Source organism: Hemitrygon akajei, chromosome 8 (assembly GCF_048418815.1).
Source record: "Hemitrygon akajei chromosome 8, sHemAka1.3, whole genome shotgun sequence".
Classification (NCBI taxonomy): Eukaryota; Metazoa; Chordata; class Chondrichthyes; order Myliobatiformes; family Dasyatidae; genus Hemitrygon; species Hemitrygon akajei.
Window position 1 is genome coordinate 119,738,079 of NC_133131.1, and position 21,368 is coordinate 119,759,446.

The 21,368-nt window shown below is 40.6% G+C and overlaps 1 protein-coding gene across 3 annotated transcripts in view; it reads left to right on the forward strand.

Moving 5' to 3' along the window:
• Window positions 1-21,368, forward strand: part of LOC140732196 (V-type proton ATPase 116 kDa subunit a 1-like) — a 97,156-nt gene that overhangs the window by 40,909 nt on the left and 34,879 nt on the right. For all 3 annotated transcript variants that reach the window (XM_073054466.1, XM_073054468.1, XM_073054467.1), the window contains exons 12-15: window positions 16,941-17,080; window positions 17,383-17,543; window positions 20,078-20,171; window positions 20,712-20,830. In XM_073054466.1, the coding sequence (XP_072910567.1) occupies window positions 16,941-17,080; window positions 17,383-17,543; window positions 20,078-20,171; window positions 20,712-20,830 (514 nt within the window). The remainder of the gene's footprint in view (window positions 1-16,940; window positions 17,081-17,382; window positions 17,544-20,077; window positions 20,172-20,711; window positions 20,831-21,368) is intronic.

Genomic DNA, 21,368 nt, shown 5'->3' on the forward strand with positions numbered 1-21,368 from the left:
CATGGCAAGAGGAGGGGAAGGAAGAAAGGACGTGCTTTAACTTGAACATGTATAGCAGAAGTCAGAAATATGTTGGGAGTTAGAGTCCAATGCATCAGGTCTCGCACTCAGCCACTGTATTTATCACTGAGTTTAGTGGGGGCTCCTGAATAGACAGAGCTAAAGAACTGGAGGCACTTTGCATCTAGCTCTTCAGTATTACTGTCGCCAAAGCTGGTATACAGGTCACTCCATTCATTTGAATAAGTATAGTGGCTTTTATTTAAAAAGATAAATATCGGTTAAGTCATTTTCTTTATTTTCTTTCATATTGCATTTTTATTGTTCTTATTTCTAATTACTATTTTATTAACATAAATCTATTATAATTGTTCTTGATTAAAACATGGTTAAAAATAGAGAGAAGGAAGTGTGATATGGGCATACCATCATCTGCAGTAATTCCCCAGTCCATCCTTATCCAGCAACAGCTTCTGCTACAAATTCCAGAGTGAGAGGGGAAAGAAAGGACCGTCTCGCCATATCTGAAAGGTCAGACCCACCAACAGGCATTGAGCAGTTTACAGATTGGGTGGGTGGGCATAAGGTGAATTATTCCACAGAGATGGCATTTGATAGGCTGAGGGGAAAAAGGGATAGACTGTGTATCATTTTCTCAATAGTCAAGATCACACTCCAGTTCTGCATCACTTGACAACTATGATGGGGCAGCCTTTGAACAAATGCTCATGTAGGTAAATGAACTTTGAGAAGATAGGGCATTACTATCCTGTCTGAAAGTCTGTCTGACCTGTCCAAGAACCAGGTCATTAAATACTATCAACTCTACATTCAAGGCAATCCTATCACCTGGATGAATAGATCTTTTGCAGAAGGTAAAAGATCTCTGAAACCACTGACTTTGAAAATATTAGCTTCTGGGTGCATTTTTCATCAAACAGTTAAGTTAGGTGTTTGCCTCCTTGAAGATACTTGGACATAGTCTTCCTCCTCACTTTTCTCTCTGTCCCATTGAAACACCCTCCCTTTAACCCCTGTCCTTTTGCTCCTCTTCTTGCTGGAAGCCCAGGAAGCCAGTATCCAAACAATGATTGTAAATTCCAGTGCATTGTTAATTGCAGCTTTTCCACCAAATGATTTCTTTAAATAGCTTAGGTCCGACACTTTTTCCTGCCTTGCTCTGTAAACTGGGCATTTAACAAGTCACTGATCTGTATATGTATATCATATCTCTGATTTAATCACAAAGAAGAATTAACTGACCATTGGCTGGAAATTGCTTCACACCAAGCGCTTTGCCTCGAGCACAATATGGCTAATTTTACACCTCTATTTAATCACACATTTCATAAGTAACCTCCCCAATAAAATTGCTAGGCCAACAACTCTTGTTCATTATTTAGATTTTCAATTTTATTGACAGTTTCATCAACAAAAACTGACTAGGAAGATCAGTCAACCCACCATGGATCACCTAACCATAAGATCCATAAAGGTTCCCCATCTCAGTGCCATTTTCTCCACACTTCCAAAGTAAGTTTTACTTGTCTGAAATTATCTAAGAAACAGAAATTTCCTGTTCCATCCCAGTTCAGACAAAACACAATATTTGTCCATAAATTTTTAAAAAGCATTAATATTTGAATCCTAATATAAAGCACACAAAATGCATTTTATGCCTCATAGTTCAAAATTGCACTTGAGATCTTTCAACCTAATGGATATGTTATCCTACCATTATATTAAACTGACTTTTTTTCAACAAATTTGTTATGTATTGTAAGTATACCCTGTTATACTGTTAGAGTTGTCCAGAGTTGCCAATTAAAAGCAGCACGTGACAAAACACCCCAGGCAACGTATGGAAGCATCTATTTGTTGATGCTGTAACTGAGGCAACAACTTGCATTAGACATTGCGGTGCAGTGGCCCCAGTAAGTGCAATTACCAACTTGGAATCAAGTTGCATTTGAGATTGTGCTGGTCTTCAGTCGTAAAGGTATGGCGGGAGTTTCAGCTATAGCTCATTTGCATAATTATATGAGTAAATTCTTCCGTGAATTGAAGTATTTGGGGTAACTGAAGAATAGACCCATTTTCTTGGAGAGGCAGGGAAATTATTTCTGGTAGTGACTAAAAAGGCAGAGAGTGGTCCGTGGAATATGAAAGCGGGTGGAATGCAAGCTCAGGAAACAACTTTCAGTGAATACTTACAAGTTGAACAAATATACTTCTTTATTAATCACAATTGATTCAAACAATGCGAAGATCTGCTACATAGTTCCAAGCAGCTCTTAAGTTAACACTTCATTAACTCGTAAAGTTTCACAATTCTTTTAGTTATAGGGATATGATTTACTGCTACAACTTTGAAAACCCCCTTCTTATATTCGGACATTACCCACACGATGAACCTGGCCAGCGTGCAGCCTCCGTGAGCCCGTCTCCAAGTGCCTGACTCAGAGTTTTCTTTCGTGTTTGCTCTCGGGAGTGACTGGTCGTCTCATATATATTCTTTTTTATATATTCCTTTGCATATCATTCAAACACTGCTTTGTTCCTTATTCCTATTTTCACAGCTATAATATCAATCCTTATCCATACAAATAAGCATTTCTTTAACTTCTTTTGATCCTGCTAACAAAATTCTACATTTATTTCAATTACTTGGTTCCTGAGTTACAAAAATGCTTGTTTGTGCTTTGCTGCAATTTATCAAATTGTCCATTTCATAAGGTATCATTCCCAAAAATAGCCCCATTCATTTGTTCTGCCCTCCAGAAAGCTCACAGGGGAATAGTTTACAATGGGATAGCTCACAGTGCTATAAATCCGTCTCAGCTATGTTCTCAGTTACAGCTTGACCAAGTGTTAATTACATGACCCTCTTTAATTGTGCTTATTTGATCTGTGTTTTCCAGCATCTCTTCCTAATCATTAGTGTCTTCCCAGAGCCTGATGGGATTCTTGATATCGATCTGGTTTCTATACCAGTAACTGTCCACTGATGATTATTTGCTGACCTTGTATTCCACTTGCCTTCATTATCCATGGACCACTCTCTACCATTACAGTCACACCCAGAGAAAAGCCACTACCAGAAATAATTTCTCTCCCTCTCCAGTCTACTCTTCAATCACCCCAATTGCTGCAGTTCATGGAAGAATTTATTTGCATGATTTTGCATTGAGTTTCAGTAGACACTTCAGTCATAATTTTACTTTATATAAATTTGCATAGTTATGGGGAAAAGGCAGGTAGGTGGAGATGAGTCCATGGTCAGATCAGCCATAATCTTATTGAATGGTGGAGCAGACTCAATGGGCTAGATGGCCTACTCCTGCTCCTATTTCTTATGTTCTTATGTAATATGGAAAACCAGGGCAATTTCAAATGCAACTTAGCCGCTCATTTGTGATTGCTCTCATGGTGGCAACTCTACCACAATATCTTTAGGAAGTTGTTGACTCAGCTACATTTTCAACAAACAGATACTTCCATACAGTACATATGGCATATAGATGCCAAGGAACTTCATATGTATATCCTCAAGCAATGCTTGACACAAAGCTGCCTCAGAAGAAGTCAAAGCACATGACCAGTTTGTTCAAAGAGGTAGATTTGAAGAGACATCTTAAAGGTGTAGAGCTAGATACAAAGGCAGACACTGTCAAGAATGAGGCACTCACATCTACAATGATGAAATGCTTTGAGTGGTTGGTCATGGCCATAATCAACTGCCTCAGCAAGTACTGGACCCACTGCAATTTGTCTATAACCACAATAAGTCTATGGCTCAATCTCAATGGTTAATCACACGGCCTTAGATCACCAGGACAGTACAAATACCTACATCAGGATGCTGTTCATTGACTGTGGCTCAGCATTTAACACCATCATTCCTACAGTCCAGATCAATAAACTACAGAACTTGAGTCCTGTATTGGATCCTCAACTTCCTAACAGGAAGACCACTATCTGTGCGGATTGGTGTTAATAACTCATCCTCGCTGACGATCGACCCTGGTGCACCTCAGGGAAGTGTGCTAAGCCTACTCTCTCTATACCCAGGACTGTGTTGCTAGGCATAGCTCAAATGTCATCTATAAATTTGCTGATGATACAACCACTGTTGGCAGAATCTCAGATGGAGTTGAAAGGGCATACAGGAGTAAGATATAAGACCATAAGACAAAGGAGCAGAATTAGGCCATTTGGCCCATCATGTCTGCTGCACCATTAAATCATGGCGGATCCTATTTTTCCCCTCCTCAGCCTCACTCCCCAGCCTTCTCCCCATGACCTTTGATGCCATGTCCAATCAAGAACCAATCAAGCTGTCCCTTAAATACACCCAACAACTTGGCCTCCACAGCTGCCTGTGGTAATAAATTCCACAAATTCACCACCTGCTGGCTAGAGAAAATTTTCTGCATCTCCATTTTAAATGGACGCCGCTCTATCCTGAGGCTGTGCCCTCTTGTCCTGGACTCCCCCACCATAGGAAACATCCTTTCCACATCTGCTCAGTCTATGCTTTTCAACATTCAAAAGGTTTCAATGAGATTTCCCCTCATCCTTCTAAATTCTGGTGAGTCCAGACCCAGAGCTATCAAACGTTCCTTGTATGATAACTCTTTTATTTGCTGAAACATCCTTGTGAACCTCCTCTGAACTCTCTCCAGTGTAAGCTCTGCCGCCACCAAGTTAACAAATTTCATGATATATGCCGTTGACATTAAACCTGATTCTGATGAGTTCCAGAACGAGGCTTTGGCTGTCAGTGGTGGAGAGATACAGGTCAAACAGAAATGAGTGCAGAGGTCTTGGAGGTTGTGGTGATGGAGTAAGGTACAAAGATGGGGAGTGGTGAAGCCACATAGAGATTTGACGAATGTTCTAAGAAACACAGGTTTGAAAGCAATTAAACATTTTTGGATTGTCACTCTAGATCAGGGGTTCCCAACTAAAGCATCTGCTAGATAGGAAAGAAACCTGAAATTGTCCAAAGGAGCTAGCAATGCAGAGCTTTAGATGCAAAAAAGAGGGACTTTCCGTACTTAATTAGCACACCACATTGCCATTAATGGGCCAGAGTTTAGATAATATAAAAGCAAAACATTGCTGACAGAGTAAAAGAATCAGACAGCTCAGAAACAGGCCCTTCAGCCCAATTCATCCATGACAACCAAGATTCCCTCATAAGCTATTCCCATTTCCTATTGGCCCGTGTCACTCTAACCCTTCCTTGCACCTGTCCAAATATTTTAAATGTTAGTAATGTACCTGCCTCTCGGGCAGGTAGGGGGTCATCAGCCTTGGACAGCAGCAGCCGAGGAGAAGGAAAACTCTGATGTTAAACCTCCACTGCCTTGTGGCCATACCCAGCCATGGGAAAGGCTTTGGAAGTAAACCCTTCCCTTGGACAACATCAGTGATGTGGAGAGGGGAACCTGCTACATGGCAACAGCCATTTCTTCAAATCTTCCTGCCCAGGCTTGTGCCCTGGAGAGGACACAGTCCACCAGGGGCGCAAACCCATGATCCCCTGGGATCAACGGCTGCCGATGATGATGATAACCTGCCTCAACCAGCTCATTCCACATATGGATCGCCTTCCAGGTATAAAAGTTGCCCATCAGGTTCCTATTAAATTTCTCCCCTGTCACCTTTAAACAATGCACTTGAGTTCTTGACTCCCCAAACCTGGGGGAAAAGATTAGTGCTTTCACCTTATCCATTCCACTCATCATTTTATATACTTCTATAAGTTCACTCCTCAGTCTCCTATGCTCCAATGAACAAGTACCAACCCGCTCCACCTCTCTCCTTAACTCCTTTCACTGTGAATGTCCTAGCCTTATTTGTTTTCCAGAATGCAGCACCTCACACTTATCCGAATTGAGCTCCACTCACCATTCCACAGCCCACTTACCCAGTTGATCAAGAGACCGCTGTAAGGATTACCATCGTGACTGTCAACACCACCAATTGTAGTGTCATCTGCAAGCTTACTAACCATGCCCTGTACATTCTCAACCATTTGATTGAAACAGATGATAAATAACAATGGGCCCTGGAGTGCATCACTAGCCCAAGAAACAAACTTCCACCATTGCCCTCCACTTCCTACCATCAAGCCAAGGTTTATCTTATTAGCTATCTCTCTCTGGATCCCCTGCAATCTACCTTTCCTCCTGGATCCAGGTAGAATTCTCCTGGGTCCATGCAGGAAATAAAAATCAAAACTCTTAGAAATACCCAAAAGGTTAAGAAGAATCTGTAGAGAGAAGAGTTCATATTTCAGGCACCTGTTATTTAAGATTAGAGTAATTGTGGTTTCTTAAAGTTGTTGTAGTGGTAGTGGGGATAAGCTCCCACTACTTATTAAGTGCTCCTAATGGCAGGTGCCTCAAGTAACCTCTGAAAATCAAGTCCAGCTCCTGGCTTTCATGCGTGGCTTAGCTACTAAGCCCAGCAAAACCGTTTCTAGTAATAGGAGAAGAGGCATAGGTGGGTTACTGGAAACTCAAAACCAGTCGCTTTGGGCAGACAGGGGCCGTCAGCCATGGCTGGCAGCTCATCTAGGAGAAGGAAAACTCCAGACCTCAAACCTCTTCTGCCTTGTGGCTATATCCACTCATGGGTTTCTGGAGTAAACCCCATCCCTAAGGCAGTCCAGCGCTGACAGGCGACTCCTGCAACATCGCTGGTGCCAAACTGTACCGGTCTGTGCCGTTCCTTTGGATTCATCAGCTGCATGGAGAAGGGGAGCCTGCTACTTGGGCAACAGCTTGCTCTCCATATCATACTGCCCAGGCTTGCGTATCTAGACCGCCAGGAAGCAATATCCGTGGTCCACCCCGACCAACGGAGGGCCCGAAGATAGAAATTAGTAAAGATGGCAAATTATCAATGTTCTCATCTGAAATATTAAAGCTTTAGTGTCATTCCATTAAACAGACTGCATATGGACTTAGAATAGATGTTTGATTAATGAAACTGCTTCTTTGCTAAACACAGATAGAACACGTCAGTACTCCAGGTACTGCTGGTGAGTGTAATTATATGACATTTTTGGTTTCAGTAAATTTTCTATCCTAATAGACCCATCAGCATTGATTTCATTTGAAATGATGACTCCTTCCTATGAGATACTGTTGCAGGCGATGAAGAATGGAAATCTGTTTGTAGCGTCAATGTACACAAATTTATTGCTAACCTTGTCACATTTGTTTGACAGAATGAGAACTTGCAGCTGCTGCCCCATTCTCCAACATCAGCAGTCTACATCTTCAAATTATGGTTCGACTATAGTGTATAACAACAGCAATGTAAAAGCACCTTAACTGCAGCTCTTTTGGGAATCTTTAGGGTGTTTATGAGCATCAAATCATGCTATTAATTTAAAAAATTCCCTTAGCTCATAGAACCAAACAAACTTCATTAAAGCTGTGAAGGCTTCTGGTGAAATAGATTTTTTGCACCACAACTAACCGTACTTTTGCTCAAAGCAGCATCTTCATTCTTCAGTACTGATGCACTTGGCTTTGCATGAAGCTCTTTCCTAGTAGATCTTGTCAACATGATGATTGCCCTTGCAGCCTCTCCTGCATCTTATGTCTGCCACTTTAAGCCCTCTTGTTTCACTGAGTGAAATCTAATCCTGCAGGAAGGCACTGCTCTCTTCAACTGAAACACTTCTTCTATTTTCTCCTTGGAGCGACGGAGGATGAGAGGTGACCTGATAGAGGTGTATAAGATGGTGAGAGGCATTGATCGTGTGAATAGTCAGAGGCTTTTTCCCAGGGCTGAAATGGTTGCCACAGGAGAACACAGGTTTAAGGTGCTGGGGAGTAGGTACAGAGGAGAAGTCGAGGTAAGTTTTTTACTCAGAGAGTGGTGAGTGCGTGGAATGGGCTGCCGGCAACGGTGGTGGACGGGGATACGATAGGGTCTTTTAAGAGACTCCTGGATGGCTACATGGAGTTTAGAAAAGTAGAGGGCTATGGGAAAGTCTAGTAATTTCTAGGGTAGGGACATGTTCGGCACAACTTTGTGAGCCAAAGGGCCTGCATGGTGCTGCAGGTTTTCAATGTTTCTATAATTGTCAGAGTGTGCACCCAACTTAACTTTCAAGCAGGCCTCATCTGGCTGGAGGTTCCAGAGAATATCGACACCAATCTAAATCATGAAACTGCTTTGATACTAAGTATTCAACGTATATTAGGACATACATCAAATCCTCCATGGAATTTATGTTCCATTCCTAATTTTCCTGATTGTATTCAGTGTAATACATCCTAGCAAGCCACTGTGTGAGAGGTAACAAGGCAGCAGTGCTGCTGATTTACCTAGTCCAGGAGGTGCTTCACCCATGCTGGTCGTTATCCAGCATCATGTCACAGCTCCAGCCACCTCTGCTTTCACACTGCAGTCACAGACCTCCAGTGCGACTGTCAGATCTCCCACTCCCCACAACTTGAGGACTGCCTGTCGGCTCCCATCATCACTAGCAGCTTGTAGATCACATTCAAATGCAACCAATCTGACTTCTACTTCCACTGCCAGCTTGATGTGCTCAGTAGCTAAAAAAATAGTTTTCTTTGTCTGTGTACCATAGTATATTAAAAAAAAAACATAAAGAATGGAGGTAGCAGGAGGCTCAGGAGCCTTCAGACACACATCCAACCAATCAGAAGTGTGATAGCAGGTCAGCTAACTCCAGACCCTTTCGCTGCCCAACCGCAGAATCCCCCAATTCTGTGGAGTCCGGAAATCAATCAACACAAGTTCTGATGGGCTCTTGCACTTTGATCATTTGCATTTTAGGAGAGGAGGAAGGTACAAATCACTTTTATCACAATCATGTCTCATGCAAGCAGCTTATGAGCATATAAATGCCTGTATATACTCGGAACAGGCTCTTGTCAAAGATCAAAGATCATTCTACCTGATGCTGCACCTACAGTACATTGGAACAGTGTATCCATTACATGATTCTGAGCCGTGACTCTCAGGTAGTCAGCTCCCTGAGGCATCCTTTCTCTGGTGACAGTGCAGCAGGAGAGGCCATGCAGGTAATAGTATACATGGATTGGAACAGCAGCCAGCTGGGAGAGGCAGCCCACCTTGTATATTTCAGATACCTCGGTCTCCCATTTGTACATTTGATGGGTTTCAGGTGACCAGTGCCAGACAAGTATCCCTAGGGTCAACATAACCTGTAGAACCAGAGACAGAGAGGGATGATATTCAACATGGCCATGACCCAGGTTTTCAGAACGTAAGAAATAGGAGCAGGAGTAGGTCAGCTAGCCTGTCGAGCCTGCTTTGCCATTCAAAAAGATCATGGCTGATCATCTCCACCTACCTGCCTTTCCCCTTGTTTATGCACCTCATGAATACTCTCATTCCTTCGATCCAACACAAATAAAGCCTTAATTTTGATTTCCTCTTTTGCTGGACTGCCAACTGAAACTGGGCAGAATATACCCCAGGCTTAGCCGGAAGTTGTCTATGACAATGCCCCTTAAAAGTGTCTACCATTCTGAAAAAAACCGTATTGCTATAGTATGCAGTACAAAAATAAGAAAATATGTAGCCTTACTTCAGTCACTATAGAATAATACATTTATTTTAGAGAATAGTGAAAAAGTCAACACTTTGTGAGGTGAGGTTGCTTATTCTGTTGGTTGCATCAGTTTCCTTTCCACATTAGATCTGAACAAAGAGCTTTAAAAAATTCCTACCAGTGTGCTGTGTCCTTTCATCATGGGCCCCATTAATTCAGCTGAAAGGAGAACTTGAATGCTATGCTGGGGAATCCCAGATGACAGAATGAACTACTGAACTGGCATGCTGCACTACAGATGGTTGAGCTCACTTTTATATGCCTGAAATTCCCAACAGCATACTGGTACTGCAGTGAAATCGGATAACTACATTGCTTATTGTGCGGGAACAGCGTCTAATTTACTTACTAGTTAAAAGAATGTGATACAAGTTAAAACTGGAAACAGTAATTGCTGGAAATAAATTACAAACCTATCAGCAGCTGAAGAAAAAACAGATTCCTGTATTGCCTGCAGTCTCTTAAGTGAATTACAAATTGGAGAATAATCTGCCCTTCTGCATGTATGCTTATAACTAACAAAGGTGGAAAAACAGAGTCATCATCCTTGTACTTCAAGCAGACTTTTGCTGCAGATCTTTAATCATTGAGTCATTCAGCATGGAAACAAGTCTTATGGCCTAACTGGTTAGTGCTAACCAAGATTCCTATCTAACTTAGTCCAATTTTCCCTGTTTGGTCCATTTCCCTCCAAACATTTCCTATCAGAGATGGAGAGCATCAGACATTATTTGTGGTTTAATATTAAAACATAACTGTGTAAAAATTTCGGAGGATCCATTTCTGAATGTCCCCATTTCTTCACGAGGCATTTGTCGTGTGAGTAGCCAGAGGATTTTTCCCAGGGCTGAAATGGCTAACACAAGGGGGCATAGTTTTAAGGTATTTGGAAATAGGTATAGAGGGGATGTCAGGGATAAGTTTTTCACATAGAGAGTGGTGGGTGCGTGGAATGTTCTGCCGGCAATGGTGATGGAGGTGGATATGATAGGGTCTTTCAAGAGACTCTTAGATAGGTACATGAAGCTTAGAGAGTTATGCGGTAGGGAAATTCTAGGCAGTCTCTAGAGTAGGTTACATGGTTGGCACAACGTTGTGGGCCAAAGGGCCTGTAATGTGCCGATATTTTCTCTGTTCTGTGTTCTAGGATAGCAGAGAAACCGTAGGCCCTGAAGGATATTGGGTCTCAGGCATGATTACACTGGTGACCATGCAGCAGGAGGAGCCATGCACGCAACGTTTCCTGTCATGGATCAGGACAGGAAGCACAAAGCATGGGCCCCAGATATTCATTATGGTGACTTTCTGGATATGAAGCTTCAAGATAATTTAGACAAGTTGAATGAGTGGGCCTGAATGGGGAAGATGCAGCTTATCCTTGATTAATTTGGCACCAGAGAGTGTGGCGACTCTTCGGAGTTGCCCCAGCATCCTTAAGTGTGTTAGCTGTTAATGGAAATGACACATTTCACTGTATGTTACACCATTCACTGAGCTTTTCACACAGAGAGTGGTGGGTGCAAACACACAGGTGTAGCCAGCAGTTAGGAAATACGAATGCTATGCTTGACCTTCTTTGTAAGAGGTATGAATACAGGAGCAGAGATGTTTTGTTGTTATACACAGAGCCAGTGAAAGCACACAGAGGTTTGTGTGCAGTTTTGTCTCTTTGCCTAAGAGAGGATACACTTGTCACAAAGTTAATGCAACAAGCTTTCACCAAACTGGTTTGTGGAACAGTAGGTCAGTTGTACAGGGAAGGATTGGGTTGACTGGGCTTGCATTCACCAGAGAGTGAGTGGGAATCTCATTAAAACACACAAAATTCAAATGGGGAGGGTATCTTTCCTAGCTTTAGGTGTTGGGGAGGCAGAGATTTGGAATTAAGGGTCATACTCTGAACGTAGAGGGTATGGTATTTAGGACTTAGTTAAGGAGAAATTTCTTCAGTCGAGGGTGATGAATCTGGAAAACTCTACATCCATCCTCATCCGCCCCAGCAGTCTCCTAAGCACTTGTTTATACATGCAGGATGTCCATAATTTGAGTGTTCACAACTCTGGGAGGGCCTGTAGAGCAACAGCCAAGAATGGCAGAATGGCTGGAAGGGCCTAACAGCCTATGTTCTATAGTTCTATGGTCCTACATCTACAAAGCAGGTACCAAGAGGCCTCTGGAGCCAGCTAGGCATGGGAATCAAGGTGGAAGTGATTAGGATGCAGGATACTGGGTTGAATTGTTGCCATTGTTCAGGGAATTGAGTGACAATTTCCAACTCAAAGCTGCCCCGGCGATCAGCAGAGCACAGTCAGGTTGACTGGTGACTACAGCGTGTTACGCATTCCCTTTCTTAGGGTTCTGATGCTTTGTAAAAGGACGTAATAGGAGCGTATGGATTTCCAGGTATGAACTTCTGTAAACAAAATCCTGCCTGATGGATTGCAAGCAGATTCTGAGGATTCCACCACCCGCAGATTAGCATTTGCTCGAAATAGTTCTCCCAGAAGTTCGTTTGTGTCCCCTCTGCCCGGCAGTGCTGAGCAACACTTCCGCTGTCTGATCTGAGAATTAAGTCAGGATCCTTTTGATGCTTCAGGAACAGAACAGCAATGGAACCGTGTGCATCCAGTGACTCCTCTCCATCCAGAGTAGTGATCGATAAACTTGCCCCTAAAGGTGAAGAGTTACATGGAATGAAGTTGTGCTGCAACTGTGCTGTAGCAACATGTGAACAGGTGGAAGATTTTCCCAAATGAGTGTCCTGAATGATTGGATTATGTAGATGCAGCAAAAATCAAAGGCTCGCAGTACATACACATCCACACTCGCTCTATCATACCACTTCCCCAAATGCTTGTTTCTCTGCACCTGGAAAATCATGTGACCCAGTTGCAGCCTCAAGAATCTTTGATTTATTTTTATTGTATTTTAATCAGAAATAATAGCTATAAATTGATAATTGTCTAGTTACAGCCCTGTGGCAGCTCTTTGTGTGTGAACCTTTTGTATTTGACAAGCTTCCACAGAAAAATTTCAAAAAAAATATAAATTTCTGAGCATGAAAGTCAAGAAAGGATTTTAAGTCAGCCTTCAGAATCAGCAGCATGATGGAAAGTGGGAATTAGATCGTTTCAGCTCCTTGTAATATATATCAACATATATTACAACAGTTGTATTTTATAATAGACCTTCATAACCAGAACAATTAATCACAAATTGAATAACTATTGGTGCAATATTGTGAGTGAGAATATGAAATTGTGCTCATTTTTGTTTGTTAAGCTCAGAGATTAGTTTGCCAGTTGTAAAGCAAAATCTCATTTGTTATAAATCACAGGAAAATACATTTAATTTTAACTAGCTTCTCTGTATGCCTCCAGTCATAAAAGCACACATTAGCCAAATTGTATGTGACTGAATGAAATCAGTCAATTGCTAAATTTCTAATTAAGTAACTTACAGGAACAGGTTTGAATTAATAGCTTCAGTAAATAAGGTGTTCACAGGTTTTAAAATCAGGGAATAGTTGTTCTTATGATATTCAGATAGATGCACTACATCGTTCTTTTTCAAGGCTTTTGGGTTATTTTCTCATCATGGTAGATTTACTTTTGCTAATATAGCAACTTCAGATAGTTCAATGAAGAAATACTTAACTGCTACAAAAAATGTAAAGACGTGAAACCAGCACACACAGTACAGCCAATCTATTCACTGTTGGAGCAGCTGGAGCAGTATTAGTGTCAAGGGCAGTGTTAGCACCCAGTGTTATCACCAGTACATCTGTCAGTTTCAGAGGCTGTGTCACAGCTCTGATATTTCAGGATTGCCACAGATGGCTAGAGCATCACAAAGACAATACTGTAGAGTAAACAATTCATCTGAGCCACTGAAAAAAGTGCACCTCCTGCCAAAGTGTTGCTGGTAGCAACCTGATAATTTCCCTCATCCACATTTATATTTGCACCACCTATTTACTTCCCTTCATAGGCTGATGAACATGCTACCAGATGTGATCTATATAAACAGAACAAAGAAAATGAACACAAATAGATGTCATCCATAATATAGAAGATGCCCAGTGATCATCAATCTCAATGACTGATCAACACTACAAGCCAGACAGCCCAGCTCACTAATGCAATCTCAATGCATCATCAGCGCAGTTTTGATTGCTTTTTAACTTTTGGAATACCAAATCAATACTTCCCACTTTTGTTGCCTCATTTCCTGCACCGTTTCAAAAGGAAGCGGCAGGCAACATTGCAATGAGGTAAACTTCATGGGTCTGGCAGAGGGAGACAGCAGAAGGTAATTTGAAATAGCACTGCATACATAGGCGTCAGACTGAGTGGAAAACTAAGCAGGTGAGGTGTTCCAGGAATTGGTAAAGTCTAAATATGCGATTTACCTATAGCTTCTAGCCTTAAATGTGAATATCAAAGTAATCAGGCTGAATCATGCTACAAAACAGCTGGCATTCAGCCATTTGTTCTTTCATAAAACTTGAGATAACACAGAACTGTTTTAAGTCCAGCATTTACTGTGTGAAAGTCTGCTGTTGGTCTCCATGGGGGCTCTGGGAGTGGGACTCTTAGTCTTGTTGGAACTCCCCAGTGTATTCAGATCATTTGAATGGAGGTTTTTGCCTGCAGAATGGAGGTTTGGCATTTTAATTGTTTTAATGTTTTTCAAAATTATATGCTTTTGGAAAATGAGTTAAGGAATATTATAATTTACATCAATTACACTTGCAATAATAGACCAGGAAGAGTGCTACAATAATTTCAAAGTGCACCCCACATTCTCAATTGTATACAAGTAGACATATTGTACACGCGCACATCAGTCAGAGTGAAAAATTCCAAGAATGACTCAAGAGGGCAGCGAAGAAGCAATGCAGTTTAGTGGGGAGTTCTTATCATGTTGTTCAAATAGTACTTTAAACTCACTGTCATATTTAAGGGGCCTTACAACCTGGCGTAGTCAGCCACTAGGAACATAAGTGTATGGTCTTTTTCAAGAGGGGCTTTGGATCTTGTGCCATAAAATTTGTCCTTTTTCTCTTTGTATTCTAATCAGAAAATTGATGCAAAGTAAAATCTATCCTCTTTGTTACTTAGATAACAGATAACTTTGTTTCTTGTATTTCTGCACAGCTATCCTATTAATTGCCCCTCCTCCTCTATTCTCCACTCTGACCTTTTACCTCTTCTTACCTGCCTATTACTTCCCCGGGTCTCCCATCCACTCCATAATGTACTGGTTAGGCACAGGAGTACGTTCAGCCAGAGACTCATTCCACCGAGATGCAACACTGAACGTCACAGGAAGTCATTCCTGCCTGTGGCCATCAAACTTTACATCTCCTCCCTCGGAGTGTCAGACACCCTGAGCCAAATAGGCTGGTCCTGGACTTATTTCCACTTGGCATGATGAACTTATTATTATTTAATTATTTATGGTTTTATATTGCTATCCTTGGTTGGTGCGACTGTAACAAAACCCAATTTCCCTCGGGATCAATAAAGTATGTCTGTCTGTCTGTCCCCTCCTCCATCCCTTTCTCCTCTTGTCCACTCTCCTCTCCTATCAAATTCTCTTTTCTCTGGCCCTTGACTTTCCCACCCACTTGGCTTCACCTATCACCTTGTAATTCAGGCAGCTACCCACTTCCCTTTCTGTCCAAAAGAAGGGTCTCAGTCCCAAAACATTGATTGTTTACTCATTTCCATAGATGCTGCCTGACCTGCTGAGCTCCCCCAGCATTTTGTGTGTGTTGCTTTCAATTTGCAGCATCTGCAGATTTTCTGTTGTTTCCCATCCTATTATTTTACAGACTTAGGGCACAAGTGCCTGCTCTGTGGAGTTCCCTCCCTAATCCTCTCCACCACTCCTCCTTTCTGTTCTCTACCCAATATCTAGTTTTCCACAAGGCTTTTAGATTGCCTCTGTTTCATCAGCCAGCATGTTTCACAAGGCCGCACATACAGAACGTATTTTTATTTAAATACAGCTTGTTAGTTTATCTTTATAGCTATCACTCTATTATGAAAACAAATCTCATTCAGTGTTACTTGCTGCAGCTTAGTAATTCCCATTGCTGATATTAGTTGACAAATATTTAATGAGCTACAAGAAATATTCTGCTTTCTGCTAAGTTAGAAGTGACAATAAATCGTTTAAAATAAGCAAACTAGCTAAATTGTGGGAGGAGGAACATCATACAAATCGGCTAAGTACTTGTCCACCAGCTGTAGTTTGTAGGATTATAGACCTAATTACAATGATGACAACCTTATGAAACTATATAGAAGATCTAATCTGATTATTTTATCTTGAAGTCAGAAGGTTATGAGTTGCAGCCCAATATAAGCATCAGAGCTATCACGTAATCGTTAGCTGTGTCTTCCTAAAACTGAGGCCCAAGCTGCTCCCTCGGGTGGATGTAAAACATTCCACTGCATCATACAAAGAGAAGAGAAATCGCCTTGTCCAACATCTGTGCCTCAGCTAACAAAGCCCACCCATTGGAAATAATCATCCAGATCACCAATTTGAGTAACTTCAGCTTTTCCTACTAAACAAGTGTTACACTTCAAAAATTATTCATACAGCAAGGATGGCAAAGATCTTTTGTAAATAAACTTTTTTTCTGTAGGCAAACACCAAGGCTAAAGCTTTATAAGGCATTGGTCAGACTATGCTTGGAATATTGTGAGCTATTTTGGGCCCCTTATCTAAGAAAGGATGTGCAAACGCTGGAGAGATGTCAGAGGAGGCTCACAAGAATGATCCCGGGAATGAAAAGTTTAATGTATGAGGAGTTCAGAAGAATGAGGGGAGATTTCATTGAAACCTATCAAATGTTGAAAGGCCTAGATAGAGTGGACATGGAAAGGATGGTTCCATAGGGGGTGAGTCTCGGACCAGAGGGCACAGCCTCAGAATAGAAGGATGTTCATTTAGAACAGAAATGAAGAGAGATACTTTTAGCCAGAGGTGGCGAATCTGTGAATTTATTGCCACAGATGGCTGTGGAAACCCCCAAGTCATTGGGCATATTTTAAATGGAGGCTGACAGGCTCTTGATTAGTATGGGTGTGAAATGCTAGAGTGAAAGCAGGAGAATGGAGTTGAGAGGGATAATAAATCAGCCATGATGGTACGGCAGAACAAACAATGGACCAAATGGCTTAAATCTGCTTTTTTATGTTTATGGTCTTATGGTCTCAGAAATTACTCTTATAATACTTGTGTATTGATACTAATCATGTCTTGCATTTGTTTATTTGTCTCCATGAAGCCCCTTATAGCATCATCACATTCCCTTTCATTTTCGCCATTATGTTTGGTGACTGTGGGCATGGACTGATCATGGCTATAGCAGCTCTAGGGATGATATTTTATGAAAAACACCAGAGAAACAAAAAAATGAAAAATGAAGTAAGTTGCTTCCTTCATTAAATTACCAACCTAGCCAATGATAAGATGAACGACAGGATAACTGTCATCAACCTAATGATGACACAGTAGGAAATCAAACCCAAAAATATTTTAAAATACTTACTGATGAATAATATTTCAATATTGAAATGATTTGTAATTTTGTCTGATATAGGTCGACAACACTTAGAACTATTTGCTTTATAAAAGTATAATTAATCTATTAATATTTAAAGTGATGAGCAAAACTACTTTTTTTGTATTGTAATAATTAGATTAAAAGAACTTCAATTTTGTTTTAGATTTTAAACATTTTGTGTCATGGACGGTACATTCTTCTGCTGATGGGCCTCTTCTCAATCTATACTGGCCTCATTTATAATGACTGCTTCTCCAAAGCTTTTAACATCTTTGGATCAGCCTGGAGTGTCAAACCTATGTTCCAGCCAAATGGACACTGGAAGTGAGTATGCCACATGAGAATTCCTCTGAATTCTATAAGGATGCTTGTAAAATAATGTGAAACCTTCTCACAGAACACAAATGGATTTCATTTGCAACACTAATTATTTCCACCACATTTCCTGCATCTTTATGAGCAAATATCTAACAGATCAATAGGAAACCCCAAGGGAATTCTTCTGTGAATCAACAGTTGAAATACTACCCATATATGATTCCTTCTCTCATCAAGGAAGATGTGCAGAAAAGTGTTCTATCAAGTAAGAGTGGCGTAGAAGTAGAGTTAGGAAAAAGCCTCTAGCATCTGCTAGGTAGTAGTTGCATTTTAAAAGGCAACTAAAAAAGCTATAAGAAGGAAAAAGATGAAATATGAAGGCAAACTAGCCAATAATATAAAGCAGGATACCAAAAGCTTTTTTCAGTTATATAAAGAATAAAAGGGAGGTGGGAGTTGATATTGGATCACTGGAAAATGATGCTGGTGTGGTAGTGATGGTGGACAAAGAAACGGCAGATGAACTTAATGGGTACTTTGCATCAACCTTCACTGTGGAAGACACTAGCAGTGTGCCAGAGGTCTGTGAATGCCAGGGAACATGAGTGGATGCCATTGCTATTACAAAGGAGAAAGTGCTGGGTAAACCGAAAGGTCTTAAGGTGGATAAGTCACCTGGACCAGATGGACTACGTCCCAGAGTCCTGAGAGAGGTTGCTGAAGAGATAACGGATGCATTGGTCATGATCTTTCAAAAATCATTTGATTCTGGCATGGTCCTGGAGGACTGCAAAATTGCAAATGTTACTCCACTCTTTAAGAAGTGAGGAAGGCAAAAGAAAGGAAATTATAGGCCATTTAGCCTACCCTCAGTGGTTGAGAAAGTGTTGGAATCTCATATTAAGGATGAGGTTTTGTGGTACTTGGAGACTAATGATAAAATAAGTCAAAGTCAGCATAGTTTCTGTAAAGGGAAATCTTGCCTGACAAATCTGTTAGAGTCCTTCAAGGAAGTAACAAGCAGGGTGGACAAAGGAGAGGCTGTGGATGCCATTTACAGTACATAGACTTTCAGAAGGCATTTGATAAGGTGCCTCACATGAGACTGCTTAACATGATGAAATCCTATAGTGTCAAGTATACCGGCATGGATAAAGGAATGGCTGACAGCCAGGAGGCAGCAATTGGAAATAAAGGGGACCTTTTCTGGTTGGCTGCCAGAGACTAGCAGTGTTCCTCAGGGGTCAGTGTTGGAACTGTTACTTTTCACATTGTTTGTCAATGATTTAGATAATGGAATTGATGGCTTTGTGGCAAAGTTTGCAGATGATACAAAGATAGGTGAAGAGGTAGATAGTGCTAAGAAAGTAATGCAATTGCAGTGGGACTTAGACAAATTGAAAGAATAAGCAAAAAAGTGGCAGATGCAATATGGTGTTGGGAAATGTATGAAAATGCATTTTTGTAAAAGGAACAATAGTGCAGACTAATATCTAAATGGGGAGAAAATTCAACCATCAGAAGTGCAAAGGGACTTAGGAGTCCTCGTGCAAGACTCCCAGAAGGTTAATTCACAGTTTGAGTCTGTGGTAAAGAAGGCAAATGCAATGTTGGCATTTATTTCAAGGGGAATAGAATATAACAACAAGGAGATAATGCTGAAGTTTTATAAGACACTAGTCAGGCCACACTTGAAGTATTGTCAACAGTTTTGAGCCCCTTATCTCAGAAAGGATGTATTGTCATTAAAGAGAGTCCTGAGGACCAGGAATGAAGGGGTTAACATCTGAGGAGCATTTGGCAGCTTTAGACCTGCACTCACTAGAATTTAGAAGAATGTGTTGGAATCTCATTGCAACGTACTGAATGTTGAAAGAATGCGATAAAGTGGATGTGGAATGGATGTTTCCTCTGATAGGGGTATCCAGAACTAGAAAAAACAACCTCAAAATTGAGGGGTGACCTTTTAGAACAGAAATGAGAAGGAATTGTTTAGCCAAAGAGTGATGAATCTGTGGAATGCTCTGCCACAGACTGCGATAGAGGCCAAGTCCGTGGGTATATTCAGAGCAGAAGCTGATAGATTCCTGATTGGTCAGGGCATCAAAAGATATGGTGAGAGGGCAGGTGTATGGGGTTGAATGGGATCCTGGATCATCCATGATGAAATGGCGGAGAGGACTCGATGGGCTGAATGGCCTGAGTCTGCTCCTATCTCTTAAGATATTAAGTTATCAAATTAAAATTCTGATTAAATATTACATTTAGAAATCAAATGTATGTATATATATTTGCTCTACCACAGTCAGTTGTATTATACAATACACCTGATTTTCAAAAAATTTATATGGCTTGATAACTCTATTAGTCATTATCATACTTTAAAAGGCAGAGTTTAGAAACCCTTTTAGAATTTGTATGTAAACATAACATTGTAAAAGCAATGTACGTCATATGAAAGTGGCTTAGTTAATGTAACTTCAGTAGTTGTAGGGTCAGGAATTGATTTTGATGGTTTCCATATCTCTATATTTTTTCAGTAATGAAACATTACAAAAATCAGCTGTACTTCAGCTGAATCCTGCTCTGCTGGGAGTGTTTTCAGGAAAACCCTATCCATTTGGCATTGATCCAGTAAGTTGCATTAAACTCTGATTCCATGCTCCTTGTTATAACTCCCCATTGTAACTTCAGTATTCTGTTTTCTGAATTGTTATGTGTTTTACCTAAGTTCATTTTGTTTCCTTTTGTCTTCCTAAAACAATCATCATCTTGAATCACGTTTAATCTTTCAACCTCTGGATATCTTAAAAAATAAGAAGATCTCAAAAGACCCAGCAAAGTGTGGAGGTATAGAGAGAGAGTTCAGGGTACATATTACAGTTATCAGTACTTGCCCCAGTTAACCATAGCATCTTGTAGCCTTCCAATCTTCCTTTCAGCACCATTTAAAAATCAACTTAGGCATTATCTAAACAGTGCTTTTCGTCTGCCCTATTCTCTTATTCAATTTTCTAATCCAGTGGAGTCCTAAAGTTTGCACATAATTTTTAAAATACTGCTCCTGTTGTTATTGTTTATATATTCTTGTTGGGTTTTTGTATGTTCTTAAATGATAAAAACCTAACATTGCTGTAAGCATAGGTATTACATTTTATTCTTTTTTTTTCCCAGATTTGGAACATTGCTGTAAATAAGTTAACATTTCTGAACTCCTATAAAATGAAAATGTCAATCATCCTGGGGATTGTTCACATGCTTTTTGGAGTAATTCTAAGTTTATTGAACCACATGTGAGTACAGAGCACTGGCTACAAGATTATAAAAGCACAAAGAAAATGAGAAGTTTGATTAAAGAATATTATGTCACAATTGTCCATCTGCTTTTTTAAATTCTGCTTTTTTACTGTTTTGTGCATCCTATCTCAATCAGAATATAATGTAGTTATTTAATTTGGTTGGGATCCCACTAAATACTTTCTAATCCAAATCCACATGGCAAAGTACAAGCAATTCTACACAGATTATCAAACTTCTATAAAATTAAAAATATTCTCTCTGACATTACTGAAAAGTGGTCATGAGACTACTATGAAGGCATGAAAGATCAATCAAAAGGGTCCCCACCATGGATTGAAATCTTAGTGAAGAGTCTAAATAAAAATTCATAAATGATTCTTTCTCCAGGGATCATGCGCATCTTCCATTGAATATCAGCACTAGGAGCAGGAGTACACCCAGAACCAGAACTCCAACTCCAACTCCATCTGCAACTTCCTTTCCATCTTACTCACACTTACCACACACACACACACACACACACACACACAC